Source organism: Marmota flaviventris, chromosome 8 (genome assembly GCF_047511675.1).
Source record: "Marmota flaviventris isolate mMarFla1 chromosome 8, mMarFla1.hap1, whole genome shotgun sequence".
Classification (NCBI taxonomy): Eukaryota; Metazoa; Chordata; class Mammalia; order Rodentia; family Sciuridae; genus Marmota; species Marmota flaviventris.
In genome coordinates, this window is record NC_092505.1 from 132,758,971 (window position 1) to 132,784,942 (window position 25,972).

The following is a 25,972-nucleotide window of genomic DNA, read 5'->3' on the forward strand; positions in this document are numbered from 1 at the left end:
TTTTAAAACAACTCATTTTTTAAGACCCCAGGTTTACTATCAACCTCCTTTTGGGAGCTGCAGGGCAGACTGGCTCCCTCAGTTAAATTTCCCTTCACATATACTGAGGTGCTTCTGTCAGTAAACTTCTATGTACTTTCCAGGTTCCATAAATGCGTTTATATATCTCATTTATTGGTGGCCCCCCCTCCAATTTCTTTTATTTTCTGTCATTTCAATGATGTCTTAAAGGAGAAGAATTGAAGACATACAGTTAAGTAGGATGCAAACTGGTTACTTCAAAATTGAAGGAACCCAATTTTAAGAGAATGAAAAAAGCAAACTGAAAGTCACATTGATTATTAAATCTAGGGAGAAATAACATCTGAATACTATCTATCCTAACTTCACATGCCAAATTATTAGAAGTTTACTTCCAGGGCAATAACAAATAATCATACCCACTGTATAAATGCAGGATTCTTTGAATGAAAAGAAAAAAATAATATTTTAAGAATATTGTGAAATAGAAATATAGAGAATTCTCATTTGTAGTTTTTTCCTATTCAGATTCACTGTATGGCTATAAAATGTAAGGACACTGAGTCAACATTTTCAAAAAGCACCATATGATAAAAAAAGATTGTATTCTGATTAATGAGGTCTAGAATCAAGAAATTTGAGCTGGAAGAAACTTTGGAGGAGAGTCTAGCTCTTATTCATTTTTCCAGTTGTGAGAATGAATATGAATTTCAGACTAGAACCAATGAGTGTCCTTTGCACCTAGCAATAATAATGAGACCATAGCGGAACATATAACATTGTCTTAATTATTAAGGAGAAGCTTCAATTAGGTTTAACTTCCATAAGGACTGAGTTATTATAATGGAAACTGAGAGATGCTCAGATAATAGTCATACTTACTCATTACCCCAGTCCAGGCGCACGGTGATGTGCCGCTTAACCTCCCGTACCTGATCCTGAGTCAGGTGACCAGACAGTAGCTGCCTTCGCAGGTCAATAAGTTCATTCATCACATGGCGAAGTTTGTAGAAAAGATCTACTTTGTGTTTCTGAAAGGGCATTTTTGGTGTTGGGTGAAATATAAAAGGGATATGGAAAGGGAATGAAAAGAGAAAGACAAACAGTTAAACTATGAAAAGTGTTCATTTCTTTGAACCATAAAGGCAATGTAAAGAGGAGCTATTATCTAAACATCTGCATATAGTGAGTGATAACCTAACAAAGTAATGTAAGTGATCATAGATCCAATATAATTGGATCATGCATAAGTGCCATCTCTACACCCATTCTGGAGCATTCATTTCCCAGTAAATCAAAGTTGTAAAACTTAATCAAAACAGCAATTTACACAGAAGCCCAAACCTGTTTTCTGACATGTTATAATGTACTTAACAGCAAAAAATTCAACCATCCAGCAACATATCTGAATTCTCTGGGAAGTACAATCAGCTGAAAGAGGAAAAGGGAGAAGCACTTGCCCTATTTTAAAGGCAGTTTTAATATAAAGTTTTAAAGCCAGGTTTTAATATAAAGATAGTCTCTGAAGTGAGATTCATTTCTTGGTTTCTAGGTCCCATCTAGCTTTCTCCTTAGCTTTTCCAAACAGTGTGCATCCTTAGTCATAGATTTCTAGTCTTTTCAGTTTAATAAAAAGTGTCACCTTTATAGAAGTTAATAGAAACAGTGTAATGGACTTAATTATGGACCTCATAGTAGTTTTTACCTTACAAGTAAAAATGTAAGTACACTGAGAGTTAGATGTTTCAGAAAAAAAGATGTACTTCAGAATACAGAAGTCCTATTTCTTCACAAGTAAAATCTTGACCTTAAAATCTTTAGGGTTCTATTTCTGTTAGAAGTATAACTTTGTAGGATAACTGAAATTCTTAGAATGCAACCAATCTATGAAAAATGCTTTAAAGACAGATCAATATGCACCATAGTGTTAGTAAAATATTTATGTAGGATTTACCCTAAAAAAGACAGTTTTCAAAATAAGCTTGATTTAGGTAGCTATAAATAAAATTAAGAATAAAGAAAGTTCAAACAACTAGTGTTTTTTAGGTGGTAGTCATCTTATAATTAAAATGTTTGAAATATCATAATAAATTAGAAAATATCTAATGGAGCAGTAGACTTCTAAAGGTCCATCTTTACTTGACTTAGCTAAAAGTCCAAGCAGTACATCTCAAAGAGAAATTATTATTTTTTAAAATGCAGGGTTAGGGATTGAACCCAGGGCTTAGCACATACTACACAAGTGCTGTACCACTGAACTGTACTACAGCCCTTAAAAGGAATTATTTTTAATTAGAAGATTTTAGAAAACATGTAGTATAATTGTATCAACTTGTCCTCTATTTAGATGATGCATAAAGAAAAGTTAAGCACTTTGATAATAGACAATACTGACAAAATGGTAGAGTCACAAATTCCTGCCAGCTCAAAAAGCAGGAAAGTCTAAGCAACTATACTACTTGGAAAATTGAAATCTTGAAGATTAATAATAAAGACAATGTGATATGTGTTTCCTGTGCATGCCATTCATATTGAGAAAAGAGAACCACCTATATTTAAAATAGAAAGTTAGAATTAACATCTTCTTATCAAATAATACACAAGAATCCACTACATGCAAAATATGATACATACATAAACATTCATCTCATCAATTAACAAATGCTTTTGTGGCATATGCTAAATGCTCTCACTTTGTCATGACCAAAAGTCCCTGTTCTCATGGCACTTTTTTTTTCCTAGAGAGCAGAAACAGATAATAGACAAATAATTAAAAGCGGTGTTAAGTTCTAAGAAGAAAAATTAAAGCAGAGTAGGGATAGTAGGTGGCCAAGGGTCAGCTGGCTGGGGTCAGGAGAAAGTACTGCTTCAAATGTGCCATCAAATGCAGGTTAAATAAATGTGAAATAAGAATTGGCCAGAAGATTTACAATTGTGGTGGCTGTCACTGACTTCCATAAGAGTAGTTCTGATAAAATGCCTGGACTTCAGGAGATAATATGAGAGAAGGAAGTGAGAAAAGAGCACAGACAACTCTTTCAAAGAATCTGCAATGACTGGAAGTAGAAAAATGGGGTAGAAGGATAATGTGTGATCAAGGAGGGTTTTTTAAAATTGGGAAAACACAAGAAGAAAGGGCTTCAGGACAAAGGGGGAAGATTTAGCTTAGATACACAGATGTTCTTCAGTATCTGCAGGACCCCCCACTCAGTAGATACCAAAATCAAAGGATGCTCAAGTACTTTATGTAAAATGATGCAGTATTTGCATATAACCCACACATATTCTCCTGTATACTTTAATTTTGTGTGTGTTAGTACTACAAATACTTAAAGACAGATTAATATAAGCTAATATAGGGTTATAAATCTAATTAAAAGAAAATTACTTCAAAAGTACTATGATTCTCAAAAAGAATAAATATCCTGTCATGACGACTTAAAACTTTTATATGAAAATCATTTTAATGGAAACTCAAGTGCATTTAAATTTCAAGCTGTTAAGGTAAGAGTCTCAATATTTTCCCTTTTACCTTCTTTTTTTGAACATTCCTTTATTTACACTTAAATGGATGATTTATTTCTCATTTTCATTTTAGCAAGTTAACCATAAGAATTTGAGTTTATTGAAACTCTCTAGTATTCTTTTATTCATTACAATACTACTTAAAAGTCTCTTACCATTAAGTAACCTTTAACTCTATTCTAAGTGTTTTGTCATATATCCCACCTCATCCCAGTAAAATATAAACATTTCTAAATTTCAATACTTCCTACCCAATTGAACTTTATGCCAAAACTACATTTAAGTCCAGCAATACAAGCTTTCATTATAGGTTACTGCATACCACTGTTAGCAAAGGCTTGCAATTGAATATGAAAGACAGAAAAAAAGGCCCAAAATTTCACCCTGATTTTAAGCAAAAATAAAAATGTCAAGAGGCAATGTGGAAATTCTTTTTGTTCACTAATATATGGATGTGCATACACAATCTACTTCCTTTTTCTCTCAAGGGCCAGGATATCATCTTTACCCCACCCTCAACCTAAACATATTCTGTCCTCCCTTAGAGATTTGATAGCCCAAATAGCACACTAGAACTTCAATCCTTTCTCACAACCCAAATATTTGCAGGAGAGCTAAGATTTTCAACACTCTATCTTAGTTTATATAATATTCTATCACCTAAAACATATCTTAATAAGAAGTAAACAAATCCAATCAAAAGGTAAGGAATGTATCAGTGACATGAAAAACAGGCTGCAGTTTTTCATGTCAGTGATACATTCAAGGGCACCCATTGACAGTTTCGGACAGGGCAAGCTTACCTACCAGTAGGCAGTGGGGCAGAGTCATCCTCAGGCTCACAGTCAGCCCTTCTACATAAGACAGAACAAACGCCTACTTAAAGACAGTCCCTAATCTGTCTTCCCCAGGCACCTTTTCTTTTTCTTTTATTTTTTTTAGATACATATACATGACAGTAAAATGCATATGACATATTATGCAATATATGGAGTATAATTTCCCATTCTTGTGGTTGGACATGATGTGGAGTTACACTGGTTATGTACTCATATATAAACATAGGAAAGTAATATCCAATTAATTCCACTATCTTTCGTATTTCCATACCCGCCCTACCTACCTTTCATTCCCCTTTGTCTAATCCAACGAAGTTCTATTCTTCCCTCCCCATTCCTTATTGTGTGTTAGCTTCTGCATATCAAAGAGAACCTTTGGCTTTTGGTTTTTTGGGATTGGCTTATTTCACTTAGTATGATAGTCTCCAGATCCATCCACTTACTGGAAAATGCCATAGTTTTATTTTTTAAGTCTAAATAATATCCTATCATGTATATATGTCACATTTTAGTTATCCATTCATCTGCGGAAGGGCATCTTTAAGTTGATTCTATAGCTTAGCTATTGTGAATTGAGCTGCTATAAACATTGATGTGGGTGAGTGACTGTAGTATGCAGATTTTAAGTCCTTTGGGTATATGCCAAGGAGTGGAATAACTGGATCAAATGGTGGTTCCATTCCAGTTTTCTAAGAAATCTGCATATTGTTTTCCAGAGTGGTTGCACCAATTTGCAGTCCTACCAGCAATGCATGGGTGTATATTTGCTTCCACATTCTCACAAATATTTATTGTTACTTGTATTCTTGATAATTGCCATTCTCACTGGATTGAGATGGAATCTCAGTGTGGTTTTGATTTTCATTTCTCTAATTAGTAGACATGTTGAACTTTTTTACATATATTTTTGACTGATCATTTTTGTTCTGTGAAGTTCCTAGGCACCTTAGAGGGAAACAATAGGAAACCAGCCCAAATCCTTTCCCCTCCCCAAATATTAAAGATTAAAAATGGAAAGTAGATGATTTTGGAAAAGAATAGACAACTGAAAACTAAGCCCTGAGTTGGTTAGGGGAAGACAAGTAGGGAGGGTGGAAGGTGGGGAGGAATCATTAATAACCAAGCTTGTTACACCTCTGTATAAAGGCTCTTGGATTAGAGTACCAAGAACTTTTGAAGATGTGTATGTGTGTTCATGTATGGATATGGAAAGAATAGAATTGATTAAAAGTCTTTAAAAAGGACAAACATATTGGTGCATGTAGATATTTCCAGCTCCTTTGGAGGGTGGGGCAAGAGGACTACTTGAGACCAAAAACTGGAAGCTAATCTGAAAAAATAGGGAGACTATCTCAAACACAAAAAGTATTTTAAAAGACCTTCATACCACTATCCACTCCTTAATCTAATGATTAGATTTCTCTACTTGACAGTTCTCTCAGCAGAAGTTAAAACAGAGGCTATACATGTTGGGGGGGGGGACACAAAACAGAGCTAAGGGTGGGGTTACCACATTAAAGATGGGGAGGAAGAGTAAGAAATTATATAGTAAATAGTAGAATCTCCAAAGTGCTAATAGTCTTGTATCTTCCTAGGAAGGAAAATGAAGTATTCTTCATTGGAAAACTTATCCCAGGGGAAAAAGATCCAGACATATCGATATTGCCTTGCTTCTCCCTTAATTTTGATCACTCTGAAGTAATGTCCACCAATTAATAAACACTAGCATTATTCCCAGAGCTTTCCTCTACAACTTAATGTCTTAATCTTAAATATGAATGAACAAAGAACACCATATAATAGGGAAAGCTTCCAATATGAAGAAAAAAGATAAAAAATAATAAGAAAAATGGAAACTTGAAGTAATAGAGACAAATTCAGAAGTAAAGGAAAATTTCAATTATATTTCAAATAATTTATATTTTTAGGTAGCATAGAGAATATAGTACATCCATTAAAGAAGAATAGTATACTAAGCTCGAGGGGAGTGCCCAGAGAATTCAAAAAGGATTCTGGAAATTAAAACAGGACAGCCTTAATTTAAAATAAAATTTAGTAAAAATGAGGAATTATGCCAGAAAGTAGAATAAAAAGGCAATACAATACAATGGATATAATAAAGTTAGTGAATCATTCCAGGATGTCCAATTCTAATACAAGAGATCTAAGAAGCAGAAATATGAAAACAGAGAAGGAAAATGTCAAAGAAGTACAACTGCATATACCAGAAAATGAGTTTCCAGGTTTAAAGAAGTGGCTGTGTAGACAGCATAAAAAATACACAAAGAAGATCTTTCTAAAATTTCAGAACAATAAGGATGAAAAGATTCAGCAATTTTTTATGGAGAACGATTTGTAAAAGGTACCAGAATGAAATTGGAATGGTATAACATAAATATATCTCAACACTAGAAGCTAGAATCAATGCTTTCAAAACTCTGTGTTTCATTTGTAATAAAAATGTTTATATCCAGTCAAACTGTCAATCAAAGAAAAGTACATTTTAAACATGCAAAACCTTTAATAAAGTTTTTCTCTCATACATTTTTTCCATGAAGTTATAGAAAGTGTTTCACCAAATAGAAAAGTAAACAAAAAATTAAATTGAGACTGATTTAACCTATGAGACAAAGTAACCCAGGAGAGAAGCACAGAAAATTCTCAAGCCAGATTAACAAAGAGGTGGTAGGGCTCCATATAGGATATAACTGAGAAAAATTAACTGATAAAATACCTAAGGTGTTCAAACATACTCAAAAGAGATTTTCATCTCTGCTACAAGTTTGGGACATAGAAAACAGAGGGAACAAAGCACATTAAAAATAAGAATGATTAAATTTAAGAAAAACTTACAAAAAACAGTTGTACAAGACAGAAATGCAATCTTAGTTTACTATATGTGGAAATAGTTATATAAGCATAGTAGCAACTGATATTGACTAAAAATGGTGATGCAGGCATTTTGGCAGTATGGAAGATTAAGAGTATATGTGTAGGGAAATGAGCACTCAGTTTAATTGTTCTCTTCTAAAACAGGGATATCATTAAGTGATATCTAAAATATAAAAAAATAAGATGTTCATTAAGAGAATATTATTTAGAAATATAAAATATCAGAAGAAATAGCAAAAAGAGCTGAAAATTAGTGTGGAGTAGGAACCGAGAATGGGGAGAGATGGAACCAAGAATTGATATTTTTATTAAATACTTAAGAATTTTTAATATATAATTTTAAAACACACATTTGCCTGTATCTTTGACTTTTTTAAAATATGAAGTTGAATAACTCCTATTATAAAAGACCCTGCTCCATCCCCTACCTCAAGTAGGTTGCTATGGGCCACAGAGTTTAGCAGATTCTGGATCTAGATTTCACTACTGTTTACAAATTTAAATATTAATAAATGGAACTAGTAAAACCTACTGTAATGTATTGATTCCTTGTTAGAATCAGCACAAAAGCTAGGCCATTTATACATCTTATTCCCAGGACAGAAGAGAAATGAAACACATTCCACAGCAGAAAAGGCATGGGAGATATTTTTGGTCTCTTGACTACAGCATGGAATCTACTATTTGATACCATTATACTCTGGTGACAGTATATAGTTGTGTATAGTAGCTACCCTGCCTTCCAAGCTCCCTTAGGATCTGAGTCATCCTGCTGCAGCAAAGAAAAAGAAGGTACACTTGACATGATACTTTATCTAAAGATGCAGCAGTTGTTTTATACAGTGCAGTGATTGCAAGGAGTTCTTATTAAAGGCATTGTGTTGTGCTCAATTCTACCTTTGGTTACATCTAGTTCTCTCTCTCTCATTCTTTCTCTTTTAAATTTATTCTTTTTAGTTATATATAACACCAGTATATACCCTGATATTATCACAAAAGCAGGGAAAACAATCTGTTGCCATTCAATCCCAGCACTCACTCCATCCTCAATCCCCACCAGTTCCCGTATCACCTCTCTACTGATCCCTCTTCAATCCATTTACAGTTTACTTTCTGTTTTCTAATCAATGTCCTAGGGATACACCCGGTGCTGGGCCCAACCATGCCACATCCATGGCTGCACATAGGAAAGTTTGGTTAGGTTTATTCTACTGTCCTTCCCTTTTCCAGTCCTTTCTTCTTTCTACTCCCTGATCCCTTTCATCTACTCTATTGATTTTTTCCTCTATTTTGATGAAATTATCTCTCCCTATTTTCCCTTTCTTTCTCTCTTTTAGTCTGTCTTACTGTGGTCAGAGGATGACTAGGAACCTTAAATAAAAGTACAAATGACTTACCCCTGCTTTTTCCAAGTGTACTTCTCAAGTTTACCACTATCAAAAACAATATCAGAACATTTTCTACCTTCCAACTACTGATCTTTGTTCTGGAGTTTAATAATTCTTTAATGTAGAAATAACATATCACAGTGAGTGAGGATACTAGCTTCAGTTAGAACTCTTGATATTTTGTCTTTTTGGCAACTGTAGTTCTCTGGGCAAATTTACTAACCTCTCTCTGTGCCTTGGTTTCCTCTTATTTGAGAGAGAGAGAGTGTGTGTGAGAGAGAGAGAGAGAGAGAGAGAGAGAGAGAGAGACATCTATATAGGGTTATTATACAGATTAACTGTGCCTGGCACCTAGTAAGGGCTTTGTAACTGTGGCTATTAGCATATCACTTTCCTTATTTTCCCTGTAGCAGACATTCTCTTCTGGTCCTGACTCCCAAACATCACCTAGTCTTCTAGATGTACTTCCAAACAATGACCACAGTAATCTCACAAGCGTTCCATGTTTGTCCATTGTTCTTCAGTCTTGCCATGAGCACAACTCTCTAATAATCCTTTTCAACCTCGTATGGGTAATTACAATCTTGATTTGTATGCTATTTTTCCTTTTATGTTTTAATTACTTATAAAAAGTACAGCTTTGGTTTTGTGTGTTTTAAAAACTTTTTTGTTTTTATTAGTGCATTATAACTATACAAAACATTGGGGTTCATTTTGACATAAGCATACATGCATGAAATATAAATCTGTTCCACTTCAGTCCCCAGTACTTCCTCTTTTCCCCCATTCTTCTTTCCCCCTTCCTTTACTCCATGGATCTTCCTTGTATTTATTTATGTTTTTTAAATTAGTGCTTTACAGATATACATAAAGGTAAAATTTATTGTGATATATTCATTTATGTACATATTATAAACTGATTGATTTCACTCCATGTTTCCTCTCTTTTCCTGTTCCTCCTCACTTTTCAATCCCCTTCCTATACTTGAATAATTTCCCTTCTATGTTCATGGGATCCTCTTCCTTTGTACTTATTTTGGTCTAGCTTTCTCATATGAGAGAAATCTTTCTGGTGAAATAAATCTTTACTTTTGAAATCTATGCTACTCTGAATAAGGTAAACAAAAACTATTCATAATTTTTTTCTTTAGAAAGAAAAATAAATTTTGACACTGGTCCTAGAGCACAACAAGCTGACATCAGATGGTTGCACCACAATGTATAAAACTACTCTGTAAACTACAAGAAATGAGGTTCATGATTTTTATGTTGAACAATATATAGGGATGCATATACTTGCTTATGTTAGAGGTAGTTTAGAGCAGTGGTTTCCAAATCGCTTTTTAATTGTACATCATAAAATTTATTTTGCTACACACACACACACACACACACACATATAATTATAAATTAGGCATATGCATATATATTAGTATTATTTTCTTTAAAACATACATTTTTGTGTGTGCATGTATAAACATGTAAAAACAAATCCCATAAGTACGTAAAATGCTAATTCACCAATAAAGTGGGAAAGAATAAAAAACAAAACATACAAAAATTTTACATATAAAAAAGCTTAAATAGGAGAAGAGGAGCAGTCGCCTGCTGAGAGGCTGAGCCGCCCCCTCCCCCTGCGCCAGCATAGTAGAGAGAACTGGGACCAAACACAGAGCAGGCCCAGCAGCCTGCTGAGGGGCAGAGCAGCCCCCCACCCCCCTCGCCTGCCAGGTAGGGGAAGGGTGACCACCAACAGAAAAGGCCCAGTGGCCCAGGGCGGGACAGAGCTTCCAATCACTCCTGCAAGGTAGGCGGGCCTGCGACCCACCGGCAGAAGAGGAGCAGTCGCCTGCTGAGAGGCTGAGCCGCCCCCTCCCCCTGCGCCGGCATAGTAGAGAGAACTGGGACCAAACACAGAGCAGGCCCAGCAGCCTGCTGAGGGGCAGAGCCGCCCCGCACCCCCCTCGCCTGCCAGGTAGGGGAAGGGTGACCACCGACAGAAAAGGCCCAGTGGCCCAGGGCGGGACAGAGCTTCCAATCACTCCTGCAAGGTAGGCGGGCCTGCGACCCACCTGCAGAAGAGGAGCAGCCGCCTGCTGAGAGGCTGAGCCGCCCCCTCCCCCTGCGCCGGCATAGTAGAGAGAACTGGGACCAAACACAGAGCAGGCCCAGCAGCCTGCTGAGGGGCAGAGCAGCCCCCCACCCCCCTCGCCTGCCAGGTAAGGGAAGGGTGACCACCAACAGAAAAGGCCCAGTGGCCCAGGGCGGGACAGAGCTTCCAATCACTCCTGCAAGGTAGGCGGGCCTGCGACTCACTGGCAGAAGAGGAGCAGCCGCCTGCTGAGAGGCTGAGCCGCCCCCTCCCCCTGCCCCAGAATAGTAGAGGGAACTGGGACCAAAGACAGAGCAGGCCCAGCGGCCTGCTGAGGGGCAGAGCCGCCCCCCACCCCCCTCGCCTGCCAGGTAGGGGAAGGGTGACCACCGACAGAAAAGGCCCAGTGGCCCAGGGCGGGACAGAGCTTCCAATCACTCCTGCAAGGTAGGCGGGCCTGCGACCCACCGGCAGAAGAGGAGCAGTCGCCTGCTGAGAGGCTGAGCCGCCCCCTCCCCCTGCGCCGGCATAGTAGAGAGAACTGGGACCAAACACAGAGCAGGCCCAGCAGCCTGCTGAGGGGCAGAGCCGCCCCCCACCCCCCTCGCCTGCCAGGTAGGGGAAGGGTGACCACCGACAGAAAAGGCCCAGTGGCCCAGGGCGGGACAGAGCTTCCAATCACTCCTGCAAGGTAGGCGGGCCTGCGACCCACTGGCAGAAGAGGAGCAGCCGCCTGCTGAGAGGCTGAGCCGCCCCCTCCCCCTGCGCTGGCATAGTAGACAGAACTGGGACCAATCACAGAGCAGGCCCAGCGGCCTGCTGAGGGGCAGAGCCGCCCCCCACCCCCCTCGCCTGCCAGGTAGGGGAAGGGTGACCACCGACAGAAAAGGCCCAGTGGCCCGCGGCGGGACAGAGCTTCCAATCACTCCTGCAAGGTAGGCGGGCCTGCGACCCACCGGCAGAAGAGGAGCAGCCGCCTGCTGAGAGGCTGAGCCGCCCCATGCCCCTGCGCCGGCATAGTAGAGGGAACTGGGACCAAACACAGAGCAGGCCCAGCGGCCTGCTGAGGGGCAGAGCCGCCCCCCATCCCCCTCGCCTGCCAGGTAGGGGAAGGGTGACCACCGACAGAAAAGGCCCAGTGGCCCGCGGCGGGACAGAGCTTCCAATCACTCCTGCAAGGTAGGCGGGCCTGCGACCCACCGGCAGAAGAGGAGCAGCGGCCTGCTGAGAGGCAGAGCCGCCCCCTCCCCCCCACGCCTGCAAGGTAATCGGAACTGAGACCACCATCAGAACAGGTCAGACCTGCAACCGAGAGACAGAACAGGCCCAGTGGCCTGAGGAAGGGTAGAGCCGCCCCCCCCCCACGCCTGCAAAGTAGGCGGACCTGCGACCCACTGGAAGTACAGCCCCAGAGGCCTGCAGAGGGGCAGTGCCGCTGCCTGCGCCTGCAAAGTAGGCAGAACGGCGACCACCGACAGAACAAGCCTAGCGGCCCGCAGAGGGACAGAGCCGCCGCCCGCGCCTGCAAGGACGGCGGACCTGCTACCGACTGGCAGAGCAGGCCCAGCGGCCTGCCGGCGTGGTAGGCACATTGCCCCAATTGGCGGAGGGGCAGAGCCGCCGCCCGTGCCTGCGAGGAAGACTTTGCAACTATACAAGACCAATATAAATATATAGGGGGAAAATTCAATAGCACAACAGTTTCACCAAGAAGAAAGGAACGCGAACAGTATGAAGAGACAAGGAAAGAAAGGACCACAAGCATTGCAGGTCAACTCAACTTTAGAAGAGGTAATAGCTGCAGCTGATGGAATGTCAGATAAAGAATTCAGGATATACATGCTTCAGATGATCTGGAGTCTCAAGGAAGACATCAGACAGCAAAATCAGACAATGAAAGATCACTTCAACAATGAATTACATAAACAAATCCAAGAAGCAAAAGATCAACTATACAGGGAAATAGAGGTTATAAAAAACAAACAAACAGAAATCCTAGAAATGCAGGAAGCAATAAGCCAACTTAAAAACTCAATTGAGAATACTACCAGCAGAGTAGAACACTTAGAAGACAGAACATCAGACAATGAAGATAAAGTATTTCAACTTGAAAAGAACATAGACAGCTCAGCAAGACTGTTAAGAAACCATGAGCAGAACATCCAAGAAATATGGGATAACATCAAGAGACCAAATTTAAGAGTCATTGGGATACAGGAAGGAACAGAGTTTCAAACCAAAGGAATGAGCAATCTATTCAATGAAATAATTCGAGAAAACTTCTCAGACTTGAAGAATGAGACAGAACCCCAAATCCTAGAAGCCTACAGGACGCCGAATGTGCAAAATCATAAGAGACCCACACCTAGACACATTATAATGAAGATGCCCAACATACAGAACAAGGAGAGAATTTTAAAAGCTACAAGGGAAAGGAAGCAGATCACATTTAGGGGTAAGCCAATCAGGATAACAGCTGATCTTTCAACACAGACTCTGAAAGCTAGAAGATCCTGGAATAACATATTTCAAACACTGAAAGAAAATGGGTTCCAACCAAGAATTGTGTTTCCAGCGAAATTAAGCTTCAGGATGGAAGATGAAATTAAAACCTTCCACGATAAACAAAAGTTAAAAGAATTTGCAGCTAGAAAACCATTTCTTCAAAACATCCTTGGCATAACATTACAGGAAGAGGAAATGGAAAATAACAATGAAAACCAACAGTGGGAGGTAGGACACTAAAGGGGGAAAATAATCAAAGTGGAAAACAAACCATGTTTAGTAACATAAATAAACAAATATGGCTGGAAGAACAACCCATATCTCAATAATAACCCTAAATGTTAATGGCTTAAACTCACCAATCAAGAGACACAGGCTAGTAGAATGGATCACAAAACAAGACCCAACAATATGCTGCCTACAGGAGACGCATTTGATAGGAAAAGACATACATAGGCTGAAGGTGAAAGGTTGGGAAAAATCATATCACTCATATGGACTTCGGAAACAAGCAGGAGTATCCATACTCATATCAAATAAAATAGATTTTAAGCCAAAGTTAATCAAAAGGGATAAAGAGGGACACTACATACTGCTCAAGGGAACCATACACCAACAAGACATAACAATCATAAATATATATGCCCCAAACAATGGTGCAGCTATGTTCATCAAACAAACTCTTCTCAAGTTCAAGAGTCTAATAGACCACCATACAATAATCATGGGAGACTTCAACACACCTCTCTCACCACTGGACAGATCTTCCAAACAAAAGTTGAATAAGGAAACTATAGAACTCAATAACACAATTAATAACCTAGACTTAATTGACATATATAGAATATACCACCTAACATCAAACAGTTACACTTTTTTCTCAGCAGCACATGGATCCTTCTCAAAAATAGATCATATATTATGTCACAGGGAAACTCTTAGACAATACAAAGGAGTAGAGATAATACCATGCATCCTATCTGATCATAATGGAATGGAACTGAAAATCAACGATAAAAGAAGGAAGGAAAAAGAATATATCACTTGGAGAATGAACAATAGGTTACTGAATGATCAATGGGTTATAGAAGACATCAAGGAGGAAATTAAAAAATTCTTAGAGATTAATGAAAACACAGACACAACATATCGGAATCTATGGGACACATTGAAAGCAGTTCTAAGAGGAAAATTCATTGCTTGGAGTTCATTCCTTAAAAAAAGAAAAAACCAACAAATAAATGATCTCATACTTCATCTCAAAATCCTAGAAAAAGAAGAGCAAAACAACAGCAAAAGAAGTAGAAGGCAAGAAATAATTAAAATCAGAGCTGAAATCAATGAAATCGAAACAAAAGAAACAATTGAAAAAATTGACAAAACTAAAAGTTGGTTCTTTGAAAAAATAAACAAAATCGACAGACCCTTAGCCATGCTAGCGAAGAGAAGAAGAGAGAGAACTCAAATCACTAACATACGGGATGAAAGAGGCAATATCACAACAGACACTTCAGAAATACAGAAGATAATCAAAAATTATTTTGAATCCTTATACTCCAATAAATTAGAAGATAGTGAAGGCATCGATAAATTTCTTAAGTCATATGATCTGCCCAGATTGAGTCAGGAGGATATAGACAACCTAAACAGACCAATATCAATTGAGGAAATAGAAGAAACCATCAAAAGACTACCAACTAAGAAAAGCCCAGGACCGGATGGGTATACAGCAGAGTTTTACAAAACCTTTAAAGAGGAACTAATACCAATACTTTTCAAGCTACTTCGGGAAATAGAAAAAGAGGGAGAACTTCCAAATTCATTCTACGAGGCCAACATCACCCTGATACCTAAACCAGACAAAGACACTTCAAAGAAAGAAAACTACAGACCAATATCTCTAATGAACTTGGATGCAAAAATCCTCAATAAAATTCTGGCCACTCGGATACAAAGGCACATCAAAAAAATTGTGCACCATGATCAAGTAGGATTCATCCCTGGGATGCAAGGCTGGTTCAATATAAGGAAATCAATAAATGTTATTCACCACATCAATAGACTTAAAAATAAGAACCATATGATCATCTCGATAGATGCGGAAAAAGCATTCGACAAAGTACAGCATCCCTTTATGTTCATAACTCTAGAAAAACTAGGGATAACAGGAACATACCTCAATATTGTAAAAGCAATCTATGCTAAGCCTCAGGCTAGCATCATTCTGAATGGAGAAAAATTGAAGGCATTCCCTCTAAAATCTGGAACAAGACAGGGATGCCCTCTCTCACCACTTCTGTTCAACATAGTTCTCGAAACACTGGCCAGAGCAATTAGACAGACGAAAGAAATTAAAGGCATCAAAATAGGAAAAGAAGAACTTAAATTATCACTATTTGCAGATGACATGATTCTATACCTAGCAGACCCAAAAGGGTCTACAAAGAAACTATTAGAGCTAATAAATGAATTCAGCAAAGTGGCAGGATATAAAATCAACACGCATAAATCAAAGGCATTCCTGTATATCAGCGACAAATCCTCTGAAATGGAAATGAGGACAACCACTCCATTCACAATATCTTCAAAAAAAATAAAATACTTAGGAATCAACCTAACAAAAGAGGTGAAAGACTTATACAATGAAAACTACAGAACCCTAAAGAGAGAAATAGAAGAAGATCTTAGAAGATGGAAAAATATACCCTGTTCATGGATAGGCAGAACTAACATCATCAAAATGGCGATATTACCAAAAGTTCTCTATAGGTTTAATGCAATGCCAATCAAAATCCCAACGGCATTTCTTGTAGAAATAGAGAAAGCAATCATGAAATTCATATGGAAAAATAAAAGACCCAGAATAGCAAAAACAATGCTAAGCAGGAAGTGTGAATCAGGCGGTATAGCGATACCAGACTTCAAACTATATTACAGAGCAATAGTAACAAAAACAGCATGGTACTGGTACCAAAACAGGCGGGTGGACCAATGGTACAGAATAGAGGACACAGAAACCAATCCACAAAACTACAACTATCTTATATTTGATAAAGGGTCTAAAAGCATGCAATGGAGGAAGGATAGCATCTTCAACAAATGGTGCTGGGAAAACTGGAAATCCATATGCAACAAAATGAAACTGAATCCCTTTCTCTCGCCATGCACAAAAGTTAATTCAAAATGGATCAAGGAGCTTGATATCAAATCAGAGACGCGCCGTCTGATAGAAGAAAAAGTTGGCTACGATCTACAGTCGGTGGGGTCGGGCTCCAAATTCCTCAATAGGACACCCATAGCACAAAAGTTAATAACTAGAATCAACAAATGGGACTTACTCAAACTAAAAAGTTTTTTCTCAGCAAAAGATACAATAAGAGAGGTAAATAGAGAGCCTACAACCTGGGAACAAATCTTTACTCCTCACACTTCAGATAGAGCCCTCATATCCAGAGTATACAAAGAGCTCAAAAAATTAGACAATAAGAGAACAAACAACCCAATCAACAAATGGGCCAAGGACCTGAACAGACACTTCTCAGAGGAGGACATACAGTCAATCAACAAGTACATGAAAAAATGCTCACCATCTCTAGCAGTCAGAGAAATGCAAATCAAAACCACCCTAAGATACCATCTCACTCCAGTTAGATTGGCAGCCATTATGAAGTCAAACAACAACAAGTGCTGGCGAGGATGTGGGGAAAAGGGTACACTTGTACATTGCTGGTGGGACTGCAAATTGGTGCAGCCAATTTGGAAAGCAGTATGGAGATTTCTTGGAAAGCTGGGAATGGAGCCACCATTTGACCCAGCTATTCCCCTTCTCGGTCTATTCCCTAAAGACCTAAAAAGAGCATGCTACAGGGACACTGCTACATCGATGTTCATAGCAGCACAATTCACAATAGCTAGACTGTGGAACCAACCTAGATGCCCTTCAATGGATGAATGGATAAAAAAAATGTGGCATTTATACACAATGGAGTATTACTCTGCATTAAAAAATGACAAAATCATAGAATTTACAGGGAAATGGATGGCATTAGAGCAGATTATGCTAAGTGAAGCTAGCCAATCCCTAAAAAACAAATGTCAAATGTCTTCTTTGATATAAGGAGAGTAGCTAAGAACAGAGTAGGGTCGAAGAGCATGAGAAGAAGATTAACATTAAACAGGGATGAGAGGTGGGAGGGAAAGGGAGAGAGAAGGGAAAATGCATGGAAATGGAAGGAGACCCTCAGAGGTATACAAAAGTACATACAAGAGGAAGTGAGGGGAAGGGGAAAAATAATACAAGGGGGACAAACGAATGTCAGTAAAGGGGGCAGAGAGAGAAGAGGGGAGGGGAGGGGAGGGGAGGGGAGGGGAGGGGAGGGGAGGGGAGGGGAGGGGGGATAGTAGAGGATAGGAAAGACAGCAGAATACAACAGACACTAGTATGGCAATATGTAAATCAATGGATGTGTAACTGATGTGATTCTGCAATCTGTATATGGGGTAAAAATGGGAGCTCATAACCCACTTGAATCAAATTGTGAAATATGATATATCAAGAACTATGTAATGTTTTGAACAGCCAACAATAAAAAAAAAAAAAAGCTTAAATAGAATTATTTTATATGATTTAAAGTTAATATTTTCAGTAAATTTCAACAGTGTCATCAGGTTATAGAGGTACAGAATTATAGTGAGTTTGGGCTTTCCAAGGAAACAGAACCAATAAGATACATGTGTGTATATGAGGGGACTTACTAATTGGCTCAGATAGTTATAGTTGCCCACAGTCTCACCATCTGCAAATTGGAGAACCAGAGAGGTCAATTTTGGTATTCAGAGTCTAAAGGGCTCAGAATAGAGAAGCAAAAGAGGTTATGTACTGGTCTGGGTCTCTCTCTATATTTTTTCTATGTGGAGCTAGGTATTGAACCCAGGGCCTTGCACATGCTAGGCAAGGGCTCTATTGCTAAGTCACAGACTTCTCCACCCCAAGTCTGATTTTTTAAAAGCCCAAGAACTAGGAATGCCGATGTTCCAGGATAGGACAAGATGTATGTCTTAGCTGAGAGGGTGGTCATCCTTTGTCTTCCTTTTCATTGTATCTAGGATGTAAACAGATTGAATGATACCCACTCATATTAGTGAAGGTGATTTTTTTTTATTCAGTCTACTGGTTCAAATTATCATCTTTCAGAGGCACCCAGAATCTATAATATTTCATTGGTTATCTGGGAATTCCTTAGACCAGTCAGATTAACAATAATTTTATCAGGTATAACATTATATGGTTATATACAACCATATGTTTTTTTGTTTATGGTGCTGGAGATTAGAACCCAGGACCTTGTGCATGCAAGGCAAGCACTCTACCAACTGAGCTATATCCCCAGCACCATATGTATTTTTAATGAGAATAGCTGGATTGAAATTTATTAAATTACAATTACAGGCTGGTAGAGAGGGTAGAACAACTGGGTCAATTTCTTTTCATCAGCACAGTTTCACCTAGGTTTTAAGTCTTTAATCTACTTTGAGTTGATTTTTACTTAATAGTGTAAGATAAGGTCAATTTTCAATCTTTTGCATGTAGATATTCAGTTTTCCCAACACCATTACTGAGTAGATTATCCTTTCTTCATTGTATACTCCTGGCACTCTTGCCAAAGATCACTTGGTCATATGAATGGGGTTATTTCTGGGGTCTTTATTCTATTCTATTGGTCTTTATGACTGTTTTTATGCCAGTGTAATACTGCTTTGATTACAATAGCTTTGCAATATACTTTGAATTCTGGATGTAATACTTTTGATATTAGACCTCCTTGAAGTTTCCATATAATTTTTAGGTTTGTATTATGGAAAATTCCATTGTGTACATATACCATATTTTTCTTTATCCATTCATGTGCTGAAAGACACATAGCTGGTTCCATAACTTGGCTATTTTGAATTATGATTCTACAAACACGAATGTGCCTCTATCACTACCATATGCTGATTTTAGTTCTTCTGGATAAATTCTGAGGAGTGTGATAGCTGGGTCATATGGTGGCTCCATTCCCAGTCTTGTGAGAAACCTCTATCCTAATTTCCATAGTGGTTGTACTTATTTACAATTCCACCAATAATGCATAAATGTTCCCTTTACCTACATCCTGGCCAGCATTTATTATTATTATTAGTGTTCTAACTAAAGATGAAATCTCAGTGTAGTTTTGTTTTGTATTTCCTACATGGAAATGTGTATGTATTTGTTAACTATTTGTATTTCTTCTTTTGGGAAATGTCTGCTTAGCTTCTTTGCCCCCTTATAAATTGGGTTATTTAGGTTTTTTTGGTGACAAGTTTTTTGAGTTGTTTGTATATTCTGGACACTAATCCTCTACCAGACAAGGAATTGGCAAAAATTTCCTCCTATTCCATAGGGTCTCTCTTTGTGATCTTAATCGTTACCATCGCTGTGTGAAAGCTTTTTAATTTGATGCCATCCCATTTATTAATTCTTGGTAAAACCTCTGAACTTCAGAAGTCTTACTGAGAAAATAGTTTGCTTATGCCTGTATGTTGGAGTGTTCCCTTATGTTTTCTTCTAGCAGTTACAAAATTTCTGGACTGATTCATAGGTCATTGATCTACTTTGAGTTGATATTTCCGCAAAGTGAGAGACAGTGATCAAATTTCTTTAATCTGCAAAAAGATATCCAGTTTTCCTAGCACCATTTGTTAAAAAGACTGTCCTTTCTCCAATGTATGTTTTTGGCACCATTGTCAAGGATCATAATACCATATGTGTGTGGGTTTGTCTTTGGGTCTTCTATTCTATTACACTGGTGTCTGTTTTTATGGCAGTACCATGGAGTTTTTGTTACTATAACTCTCTAAAAAAATTTGAAAGAAGGTATTACTATTTTTTCTCAGAATTGCTTTGATGGTTCTGGGTCTTTATTTTTTCCATATGAATACCACTATCCACATATTCCATATGTCCCCCTAGTTCAATGAGGAGTATCATTGACACTCTGATAGGAAATGCATTAAATATGTAGACATGAGAAGTTGTTCTATCTTATTCATCAGGATTCTACAATTTTCATTTTAGTTTTAAAATTTTTTTGGTTTGATTTATTCCTAGGTATTTTATTTACTGATGGGCTACTGTGAATGGAATTGTTTTTATGATTTCTTTTTCAGTGGGTTCAATTTTGATATACAGAAAAGCTACTGAGTTTTTCATATGTTGATCTTGTATCCTGTTACTACATTGCTGAATTTATTTATCTGCTCTACAATTCTTCTAGAAAGATTTTTGAGTTTCTAACCATTGGGTCATAGCATCTGCAAACAGAGATCATTTCATTTCTTTTAATGTCTTTGTTTTATTCCTTCTCTTGCCTAATTGCTCTAACTAGAATTACAAGTATTTTATTGAATAGGAATGGTGAGAGTGAACATCCTTGTTTTGTTCCTGATTTTAGAGGAAATGCTTTTAGTTTCCCCCTATTTAGTAAAATTGTTTTTTTGTTTGTTTGTCATATAAGACTTTTATCATGTTCAGGTTAAATTCCTTTTAGCCTCAGTTTCTCCAGAGTTTTAATATGAAGGAGTGCTGAATTTTATTGAAGGTTTGTGGCCATTCAAATGATTGTGAGATTTTTGTCCTTAATTCTCTTTATGTGATGGATTATATTTGATTTGTATATATCAAACCAATCTTGCATTCCTGGGATGAAACTAACTTGATCGTAGTGTACAAGCTTCTTAATATGTTTTTGAATGCATGTTGCTAATATTTCATTGAAGATTTTTATATCTATTTTTATTAGGGATATTAGTCTATAGTTTTCTTTCCTTGATGAATCTTTTTTTGTTGGTCTAAATAGTTATACATGACAGTAGACTGAATTTTGACACATCATACACATAGGTGAAGAATAACTTTTCATTCTTCTGGTTGGACATAATGTAGAATTACACTGGTCAGGTAATCATATATATACATCATAATGTCCAATTCATTCTAATATCCTTCCTATCCCCATATCCCCTCACCTCCCTTCACTCCTCTATCTAATCCAAAGTACCTCTATTCTTCCCTATCCCCTCTTATTGTGAATTAGTATCTGCATATCAGAAAAGAAATAATTTGTCCTTTGATTCTTTGGGATTGGCTTATTTCACTTAGCATGATATCTCTAGCTCCATCCATTTGTCAGCAAATCCCATAATTTCATTCTTCTTTAAGGCTGAGTAATATTCCATTGTGTACATGTATCACATTTTCTTTGTCCACTCATCTGTTGAAGGGTACCTAGGTTGGTTGAGGCTACAGAATGGAAAAAAAAAAAAAAACTTTACCATAAGAGGGAGGCAGCATCCTGTGTTGCTCCATGATCCAGATCTCACCTAGTTGGAATACTGCATCTCTGAGAGTGTAAGAAGACCCCTATACAGCTGCTCTCGGCATAAATCTCCAGCTCGGTAATCCTACGCATGGCTCTGGGCCTCAGCATTCCAGCAGGACGCCCACCATTCAAGCAGGACCCAAAGCCCAAAGTTTTAGCCAACGCAGGGCTTGCGAGCGCCTTAGCAGAATCACCTATCAACACATCTGCAGATCTCCAAGATTTTACTCTGCTCCCAGGCGGGTCACTCAGCTGCTACCTACCCACAGCACAATGCCATCGCCCGGTTCCCCCCACCTCACCAGACACCTCCGCACAGAAGGCAGACTGTCTCCATCTTGGCTCAACATTCTCGCCATATTAGGTGGGGGCAGCTCCCAGATTGGATCTCCAGCAGCCAGATATCAGGTTCCCAACCTTCCCCCTTCCCCAGTGGTGGTAACCCAACAAAGTAGCTGCCCAACACAGGTGTGCAGTGCAACCAGGGCACCACCAATGGGAGCCTTGGTGTGAGAAGTTCCTCAATTGAAAACTACTAAGGGAGAGGAGATGGAACTGAAGTTTGGAGCCTAACAGAGAGACCAGAAACTGGAAAATCTCCAGGCAAAATAAGGAGATAGTACTAAGCACTCAAGTCATATGAGCGGTCCCAAAAAGAGACTCATGAGGTGCAGTTTCCCTGCAGGGACTGGCAGGTGCCACTCCCTGATTCCAGATGCCCTGCGCCAGGACCAGTCTTCCCACCCTGGTTACCTCCACCATCCTGAGGGCAGAGACACCAGCTTACAACAGATGAGCCCACCTACTGGATGAGAAGAGAAGCAGGAAAGATATGGATCTCTAAAACTAGCAACAACCCTGGTCTCTTCCTTAGAGATTTTTTCTTCCTCTTCTACCCCTCTATCCTCAGGCCCTCACAACCCCAACATATGTGAAACCAAGGACTTTGCATGAATAGAATTTTGAGGACTGAGTCACCTGAATAATATAATATAGAGGTGTTGTATATGCCCTTTTTTCCTTTTCTTTTTTCTTCTTTCATTTTTCTTTTCCCCTCCAAATTTTACTATTTTAATATCTGTATTTTTCTAAATACACGTATTTGTTTTATATACTCTACTGACTTCCAAACTATTTGCTTACCCTAAATTACTTCCTCTCTATTCTCTTGCTACTAACCCTCTTCATTAGATTTCTTTTTCACACTTCCTAAGATATATTAACTCTATATCCTCACATCCTACCTCCTTAGCATATTGTCTAACACCCCACCCTAGTTCATCGTCCACCTTCAGTAACTGTAAACCTTTTTACAAAACTACTGATTATATTTTAGATAATAATTGAATCCCACATTTCTGTAAATTGAGACTAAATTGTAAACGACTTAATAACATAAATTGTTCATAGGTGGAATATTGTTAATATTAGGATCTGTTCAGATTGTCCTTTCCCATAAAGGAGAGGTCTGGAACCCTACAAGAGCACTACAAACCTATGGGGTAAAAACAGTAACACTCCGAACCCACAGAGCTAAAAAGGAAGACACACGAGCAACATGAAAAGACAAGGGAAGAAAATGCCCCAAACAAATCAAGACACGATATCATTAGAATCATTGGCATCCACAGCAGAAGAAATTACAGAGGAGAAGTTCAGGATGTACATGGTTAAAATGATCTGTGAACTCAAGAAAGACATGAGAGAGCAAATACAGTCAGTGAAATATCACATTGACAAGGAGCTACATAAACAAATCCAGGAAGCAAAAGATCACCTCAACAGGGAGATATATGTTCTAAAATAAAAACAAACAGAAATCCTCGAAATGACAGAAACAATAAATCAAATTAAAAGCTCAAATGAAAGCATCACCAACAGAGTAGACCACTTGGAAGATAGGACATCAGATAATGAAGACAAAATATATAACCTTGAAAAGAACATAGACCACACAGTTATAATGGTAAGAAACCACAAGCAGAACATTCAAGAATAAGGGATAGCATAAAAAGAGCAAATTTAAAAGTAATTGGGATAGAGGAAGGCATAGAGGGCCAAACCAAAGGAATTAACAATCTATTCAATGAAATAATATCAGAAAACTTTCTGAACATGAAGAATAAATTGGAAATCCAAATTCAAGAAAGCCTACAGGATGCTGAATGTACAAAATCAAACAGATCCACACGAAGGCACATTATAATGAAAATGCCCATCATACAGAATAAGGAGAGAATTTTAAGGCCATAAGAGAAAGGAATCAGATTACATATAGGGGAAAATCAATTAGGATAACAGCAGATTTTAAATCACAGATCCTGAAAGCTAGAAGATCCTGAAAAAACATATATCAAACTCTGAAAGAAAATGGGTGCCAAGAATCTTATATCCAGCAAAATTAAGCTTCAGATTTGAAGATGAAATAAAAATCTTCCATGATTAAAAACTTAAGAAATTCATAGCTGGAAAACCAGCACTACAAAACATCCTTGGCAAAATATTCCATGAAGAGGAAATGAAAAGCAACAATGAAAATCAGCAGAGGGAGGTAGTACCCTAAAGGAAAAACTAATCAAAAAAGAAATTCAAGTCAAGTTAAATAACAAAAAATAAACAAATATGGCTGAGAATACAAACCATGTCTCAATAATAACCCTGAATGTTAATGGCTTAAACTCACCAATCAAAAGATATAGGCTAGCAGACTGAATTAAAAAAAAAAAGACCCAACAATATGCTGCCTCAAGGAGACTCATCTGATAGGAAAAGACATACACAGACTGAAGGTGAAAGGTTGGGAAAAATCATATCACTCACATGGACTACAGAAGCAAGCAGGGCTTTCCATCCTCATATCAAATAAAGTAGATTTCAAGCCAAAATTAATCAAAAGGGATAAAGATGGACATTACATACTGCTCAAGGGAACCATTCACCAAAAGACATAACAATCATAAATATATATGCCCCCCAAAATGGTGCAGCTATGTTCATCAAACAAATCCTTCTCAAGTTCAAGAGTCAAATTGACCACAAAACAATAATCTTGGGTTATTTTAACACACCTCTCTCACAAGTGGGTAGATCTTTCAAACAAAAGTTGAACAAAGAAACTATAAAACTAAATAATACAATCAATAACTTAGACTTAAGTGACATATATAGAATATTTCAACCTGCATTAAGTGGATACACTTTCTTATCAGTAGCACATGAATCCTTCTCTAAAATAGACCATATAATTTACCACAAAGTAACTCTTAGAAAATACAAGAAAAAATAGAGATACTACCATGTATTTTATCAGATCATAATGAAATGAAATTGGAAATCAATGAAAAAATAAAAATTACTCCAACACCTGGAGACTAAATAATATGCTACTGAATGAACAATGGGTTGCAGATGACATCAAAGAGGAGATTAAAAATTCTTAAAGGTAAATGAGAACATAGACACAACATATCAAAATCTCTGGGACACTATGAAAGCAGTTCTAAGAGGAAAGTTCATTGCATAGAGTTCATTTCTTAAAAGAAAAGTTCATTGCATAGAGTTCATTTCTTAAAAGAAGAAAATAAGAAACAAATAAATAACCTAACATTACATCTCAAAGCTCAAGAAAAAGAAAAACAAATCAACAGCAAAAGCAGTAGAAAGCAAGAAATAATTAAAATTAGAGCTGAAATCAATAAAATTGAAACAAAAGAAACAATTGAAAAAAATTGACTAAAAAAGTTGATTCTTTGAAAAAATAAATAAAATTGACAGACCTTAGCTATGCTAATGAACAGTAGGAGAGAGAAAAATCAAATTACCAGCATACATGATGAAAAAGGTAATATCACAACAGACACTACAGAAATACAGAAGATAATTAGAAATTATTTTTAGACTTATACTCCAGTAAAATAGAAAATATTGAAGGCCTCAACAAATTTCTTAAGTCATATGATCTGCCCAGATTGAATCAGGAAGATATACACAATTTAAACAGACCAATTTCAAGTGAAGAAACAGGAGATGCCATCAGAAGCCTATCAATTAAAAAAAGTCCAGGACTGGGTGGATTCACAGCTGAATTAAAGAAGACCTTTAAAGAAGAACTAACACCAATACTCTTTAATTTATTAATTTATTTCAGGAAATAGAAAAAGAGGCAGCATTTCCAAACTCATTCTAAGAGGCCAATATCATCATGATTCCAAAACCAGGCAAAGACACATCAAAGAAAGAAAAATTTAGATCAATATCTCTAATGAACATAGATGCAAAAATTCTCAATAAAATTCTGGAAAATTGAAT

General features: G+C 37.8%; 1 protein-coding gene across 1 annotated transcript in view; it reads right to left on the reverse strand.

The window, feature by feature from the left end:
• Dock3 (dedicator of cytokinesis 3) overlaps positions 1 to 25,972 on the reverse strand; it is a 589,868-nt gene that overhangs the window by 319,342 nt on the left and 244,554 nt on the right. Inside the window, exon 5 of the mRNA XM_071614941.1 lies at positions 904 to 1,052. Within this exon, the coding sequence (XP_071471042.1) occupies positions 904 to 1,052 (149 nt within the window). The remainder of the gene's footprint in view (positions 1 to 903; positions 1,053 to 25,972) is intronic.